We start from the raw sequence: 6,887 nt of genomic DNA on the forward strand, positions 1-6,887 counted from the left end.
GATGCCGTCTCTCCTAACAAGACCAGGTTTCCCCAGAAGTTTTGCCAATTATCTATGAAGCCCACCTCATTTTTTATGAGGTATATGGCACATTATAGTGGGAATATTAACATTTGCTGAAAAGAAAAAAATTCTGGAACCACCCATGAAAATGATTTAATGATATCAGTTCAAATGTTTCCCCCAGCAATCCAAAAAAAAAAAAACATCTTATTGCCTCCTTGGCAGAGATAATGAAATAAACCTAGTCATGAAGCAGACTTGATTAAATATTGCAACAAAATACTTTTGCCAGTTTTACAATTGGTATTTATTGAAACAAAGTCGAGCAACAATCCAATCTGTAAAAAGTAACAAAATATCAGCTATAACGCATCAAGTTTAACAAACATCAAGTTCATGTTGAAGCTTATAAATATACAATGCTGGAACTGGTTGAAATGGTTATGCTGTGTCTATGGAGAATCATCACAGGGATGGTGAGTGGTAAGTGAATGGTACTGGAAATTTGCGGCATCGCTAAACATCTGTGAAAGTGAGAAGAGCCCAAAAAGTACCATTATGAAATAATAAGGTGCATTTCCCTTTACAAAGAAACAGTGAAAACCTGCATTAGTGAGCCCAAAACTTTAAAAAAAAGTGACTTCAAACCTTGGGAATGTCTGAGTAAATATTGATCAATATGAAAAAAAAAGTGTTTTAAGAAGCTTACAGGAGGATCTGGTTAAAGACAATAAATACATGTTACTGATTGTTTGGATAGACATAGTATATACACAAAAATGGAATATTTCACCAATGTAACCACAACATTGCCCATATATAGTCGAACCGTGTACGTATTGTAAAATAATGTTAAATGGATAATCTGCATTAATATGGAAACATACTTTATAATATTGATACATTTACTGAAGACATGCCGTCGATAAAAACAGACATAGAGACTGTTTTAAGCTTCAAAGTGCATAATGGTGGAGGGCTTGTTGCAGCATGCTAAGGCTTCTGGAAAGGTTTAATTTAAGGGCCCAATCCCTAAAGCAGCCATGCTGTTTACCCACTGTTCTCAAAAGGGCTAACAAAATTCTGTTGTGCTGAGAGGGGACCAGCGGACTTCAGTGAAAATGTGAAGGGCCATTATGACTCATCGCTACACTATTCTCGCACCACTTATGCAAATCAAACACACCTATCGGCGTTAGGAAATGGGAAGCTGCAATCCAATTTCCTAATAAACTTGACCCATCTGAGAAGAAAAGAAAAATGGTTGGGCAGTTAGTGAAATCAAGAAGGATGTAGGTGGAATAGTAAGCTTTAACCCAGTTTTAGGCACTTGAGTTAGTTTTTTTTTTTTTAAAAAAAAGGCCAGAATAAAAGATCATCTCAAAATAAATATTTCATGATATTTTCAGTTTCTGAAATTTTTTTGTTGAAAAAGTCAGTCATTTTGCAATGGCATAATTGTTTAACTCTATAAATATAATTTATATAGTTTCTTTCTTCCATTCTCTCTCTGTCTTCTTTGTCGTTCCGATGGACGTGTACAGACTAAACGCCCATCGTCTGCAAGCGCGTAGAAGATATCGCTCCATTTCTCACTTGCACACAAATTGGTCTACAATTTTGGTGCAGCGCTTGCATTTTACGTAGCAGCACCAATGGAACTTGCAGTGGCATCGCTCCACTATCTGGGCCTTGTACTGGTCGTAACCACGTCCGCAGCACATCAGCTCGCACCCGTCCATGCCTTCGGACGTCTTGTTGCACAGGCGTCCCACTGTGCCCAGGGAGCCTGTGCTCTGGTTTTTCAGGCAGTAGTCTGGACTGGACTCGATGTACACCAGGTCGTGGCTCGTGGGTGCGTTGAACTTGCTGTGCATCTGCACCAATCTTCCACGCGAATTGAGCTTCATGGCGGCGGCACTGTCGTACTTCTCCTTCAGTGCGTCGCCCCACTTTGCGGAAGTCGGCCAACTGCAGCCAGCAGGTCTTAAGGCTGCATGAGCCTGACACGCCGTGACATTTACAGGACACGTTGGCCAGGTCCGAACAATCTGAGAGGGACAGAACAGATGGAAGAAATAAACAGATTAATAAAGAGATGTACAGTTTATTGTTTAAATAGATCAGATTCAATCTACCTTTGAAACGTAAATATGATACTGTTTCATGTTAAACATGATCAAAATCTCATAATTCCACATCTGTGAATGGTAGAAGCTGATACTTTAAGCAAACCAGACAAAAGTCATGATGTTCACATGACTAAGGGCCCCTTCTCACATACTGTGAATTTGATCGATTTGCGCATAAGTGTGCACGAAGCAGGAATCGTGTGCAAAACATGTAAAATCATAGTCATGAATGGACATAAATAAAAACATGTATTGCTTGGTGACGGGTTGCAGCGAGCAAGCGCGGTGCAGCCCCATTGACAGGCTACCCCCCAAGTTGAAACAGCCTGTTAGCTCATAACACAGCGGATGATCTGACTGTCACGTCACCCACGTGAGCTCTGTTCCACATGATGTGGTGCAAGTCCTGCAGCGCTCTGGCAGGACACGCATGCAGGCTGGCTGGACACACACCAGCAAAGGTGGACATGACCAGAGCACACTGCTTCTCATTCATGTCATTTCATGACTGTACATCAGTGACCATGGGCCATCTACAGAGGAACAGATGGATCATACTTGTATTGCCCACTTGATAAATGCGGTGTTTTATATGGTGCGTGGTTTTTTTTGTTTTGTGTTGGTTTTTTTTTTAAATACGCCCGTGTCCTTTCTGATATCAGGCAGTTTCTGGCATCTTTCACGGGACAGCAATGGTAGCTCAGTGGTAAAGTTTCTGACTGGAAATCAGAGCTTTTGGAAGGCGTGGGTTTGATTCACCGTGGTGGCATGTAATTATTATTATTTTTTAAATTTTCAACCACATTGCATAGCAGCTGTGAAAAACTGCTGTGTTCCGGCATGCACAAACCATCGCTCCGGCATCGTGCATGCCTGCCCATCGGCGTAATGTTTCGTGGTGCGCTCATACAAGCTCTACCGCCGTGAGTCGCCCTGGAGTTGTACGTATTCGCACTGTGTGTGAAGGGGCCCTTAAGCTCGTCTGGCTTTGCAAAATCAAATTCAAGGTCATAGCCATATAACTCAAACAGTCTGAAGCGACCTACTCCTTATTCTGCTGCTCCCGTTAGGGGTTAGCATCCATCACCAACTCATCCCATCTTCTACATCTTCTGTTGCACAACCACCTGCATGTCCTCCCTCAGCACATCCCATAAACCTGTTCTTTGGTCTCCCTCTTCTCCTCCGACCTGGGCATCCATCACCAACTCATCCCATCTTCTACATCTTCTGTTGCACAAACCACCTGCATGTCCTCCTTCCTCAGCACATCCATAAACCTGTTCTTTGGTCTCCCCTCTTCTCTCCGACCTGGGCCCTCCATCATCCGCATCTTTCTCCCTATATACCCGGGGTCTCCACTGCACATGCCCAAACAATCTCAGTCTTGCCTTTCTGACTTTCAGTTTGTAAACGTCTCCTTTCACTCTTGCAGAGATATCCTTTCAGAATCACTCTACCACTCTTTCCCACCCCACTCCACCCTGTCTGTACCTTCTTCTTCCCCCATGCTACCACAACCTCGTTTACTTGACAGCTGAAAGAAGTATTAAAACTTTAAACGTACCCTACCACGTCTAACTTCTTGCACCCTGCACTATTCCACTGTGCTCCCTCTCATTTACCAAGCTCTCAGTCTTGATCAGATGGCTTTCACTCCCTTTCTCTCCAGAGCATACTGCCAGATCATCTCAAACTGGTCCCAACTGGACACAAGTGAGCAAATGTGAAGGCCACACAAAATATATAGGTGTCAGTAAATCACAAAGAACTAACTTGCATGATTCACTGTCAAACATGTAAGGTGATGTTTCACTCAGAGTGCCCCTTCTCATTTACATAAGCATATGTAGTCCCAGATTCATAGTTTATGTTACCATTTGAGTTCCATCACTCTAACCTGAATAGATGCTAACTGTCCAAGATAACCATAGTAAGCTTGATGTTATTTTCTATCACTTTTCTATCTAATACACTATATAACAGTATGTGGTATACTATATAAACAGCAACACAACAAACATGCAGTCACTCTCATAAGACATCTTAACAAATGATCCTGTTAAAGTCTCCACTGGTGTCCATAATAAGACACTGTCCACTCATTTGTCCTACTTGGAAAAAAAAAAAAACAGCAACAAATACCTGGCTTCTTTTGAGTTGGATTCAAGATGTCTGGAATGAAATATAAATACCAGAGCTGCCTCCAGCGATTCCATCTCCCCACAGATCAAAGCCTCAGGAGGGGAGAGCAGACTGAGCTGTTACACACCCCATCAGAGACTAATCTGACTGACCTGGACTATCTCATGTCCAGCTTTTCTTGCTCTTTCTATCACTGCATGGTCAATTTATAGCTCCTAGTTTGCCATTTATTGGTGAAGATCCAACAGCCAGTGGGACTGTGGAGTTCTTACATACCCTCCTTCCTGCCTCATTGTTGTGAAGATTCATCAACAGCCGTGCACTCTCGTACGAGCCTTTGGGGTAGCTCTTCTCTCGCTCGCGTGCATCCACAAATTCCTTGGAGAACCTATAGCCATAGTTGAGGTTGTCCCCGCAGCCGCCCCACAGCCAGTCTCGGGGCAGGTCTTTGGGGCGAGCTGCACGGCTACATCCACAGCTGGAGAGCTCCCCCTCTCTGCAGGCACGGCTCACGGCATTCACCACACCGGCTGCACTGATGGCATACGTGAAAGCAGTTTCTCGACTGCCTGCAAGTACAGAAACAAGAACGTCATGCTTATTAATGCAACACAAATGGAGAGCCATTAAATGGCTATCCAAATGAAACTGGATAGCCATCAACTACTTGTACTTTTTGTATTTATATGCAGTGGTGGGCACAGTTCCGCTAATCTGCTAACCACTAATTAGCAAAGCTAACTTTTTGTTAGCGAATTAGCTTTTCAGCTAACTTTGAAAACCATCAGCGGATTAATTAGCTTCAACTAAATTTAGTTCTGCTAACATTTCTTTGCTGGCATAGTGAGTAAAGCCAAATAGTCAAAAACATTTGTAAACCCTAACATTGTCTGTTGCGTGTTTTTTGAGTTCCTTACAGCCAGGCTGCTGTAAGGAACTAAGGAGCCCACCATACAGCAGCTCAGACAGTGCCAGAAGAGGTAAATCACAATGTCCTTTTCACTCATGGTCACAACATAACTTCACCAAACTAACTACATTCCTTGAACTATTAAAACAACAAATCTATAACAGTAACTGCTAAGCTAATTAGTAGATGGTCACTGGCTCCTTGATGTACATGGTGGATCCTAGCTCTCTGGACATAAATAGAAATAAACAAAATCTGTAGTTTCTGTCAAAAGCATTTCCTTTCAGTTATTAACGACACAAACATAACTCCATAGACTCTGAGCTGAGCTCTTCAGCCAGCTGAGCTGCACATCAGGATGTAATTCATGAGAAAAAACAAAACAAAACCAAAAAAAAAAAAAAAACAGGACGTCTGAGTTTGGGAGAAAAAAATGGTTTTGGTCAGTTCTAGTTTACTGTTCTAACATTTGGAAAGAGGTGTCATTTGATTTAAAACAGCAATTCGCTCTGAAGTTATTAATTCCGACCGTAATCTGTGCGGCTCTTTGGAGCTGTCCACTTAGTCCCACAAAACAGAGGATATTATTATTATTTCCATTACCTAATGGACAACTTCAGTTTACGCACTGGCTGGTGCTCACAGCAGTGAACCGATTCTCACCCCAGATAACTATCATGTAACACTCCGGTGTGGAACGGAGGACAATTCTTGTTTCTTGCCCACAAGACGACAAGAGTCCCAGTTCATGACTTTAATCCACACAAAGGTGATTCACAATTGACATCTTTAAATGGCTTTGAGAGGGGTTAATGAAGAAATTGCTGACATGCCACTGAAAACAAAGCAGGGAACCAGTGAACAGTAGGTCGAAGCACTGCTTCATTGTTTCAAGCAGACAAGCTGCAGTCTATAATCAATGTAAAGAAATGATCATTTCCCGCTAAACACCCTCAAAAACAATGGCTGCACTGGTGTCCTGATCTGAAGGACCGATAAGGGAATAGTTAAGCAAAAACGCTGTTGATGTCACTATTTTTTGTTTGGTAGAAATATTCACACTCCCATCCAGTAAATGGAAGTGTTCTATGCGGGTGATGAGAGGAGACTGATTTCCCATAATACCTTTTGGTGCTTGTGTCGGTGTGACGCTCAAACCTTCAGAATTACCACATTAACTTAAAATATAGGTGCGAGATTTTCACTTTGTAAAAATGACAGAGTTGCTGTTAATGTTCATAAACTGTCTGGAATTAGTCAGTTTATAAATAAAAACCACAAGTGAAAGGTACCTCGAGCTTGAGCTACACTGCCACACTCTGTAGTATTGTATGTGAATGGTAAGTGTCTTTGTAATGTAAGCTGTCTTTGCAGCAGCTGACAGGGCGCTAAAAGACAAAAGCACTGGCTCGTTTGTTTAGGGTTTGTGATTGCCAGTACTTAAACTCGAAACTGGCTTATCAGTCGCTGACAGTGTACCGAGTCAATGCTACAAGTTAGCTGTAACTTCAGCTAAATGTTTTTGCAGTTTATCGGTTTAGCGTTAAAAATTAACTTTTCAGGTAGCAGATATCGAAGATAACTTTTCGGTTAGCTGTGCTGTTTATATGTCACTTATTTTGCTTAATTTGAATATCAGCAGCTGGTCTGCTCTGTGTAAGCCTGATCCCATATCAGATCTCAGAAGCTAAGCAGTG

The 6,887-nt window shown here is 42.1% G+C and overlaps 1 protein-coding gene across 1 annotated transcript; it reads right to left on the minus strand.

The window, feature by feature from the left end:
- Positions 1-291: 291 nt before the first annotated feature.
- LOC117511475 (protein Wnt-5a-like) lies at positions 292-5,287 on the minus strand. The gene is given in 4 exon segments (XM_034171495.1): positions 292-1,952; positions 1,954-2,054; positions 4,553-4,849; positions 5,236-5,287. Coding segments are annotated over 4 exon segments (807 nt in total). The 3' UTR covers positions 292-1,595.
- Positions 5,288-6,887: the final 1,600 nt, after the last annotated feature.

This window comes from Thalassophryne amazonica, chromosome 6 (assembly GCF_902500255.1).
Source record: "Thalassophryne amazonica chromosome 6, fThaAma1.1, whole genome shotgun sequence".
Lineage (NCBI taxonomy): Eukaryota > Metazoa > Chordata > Actinopteri > Batrachoidiformes > Batrachoididae > Thalassophryne > Thalassophryne amazonica.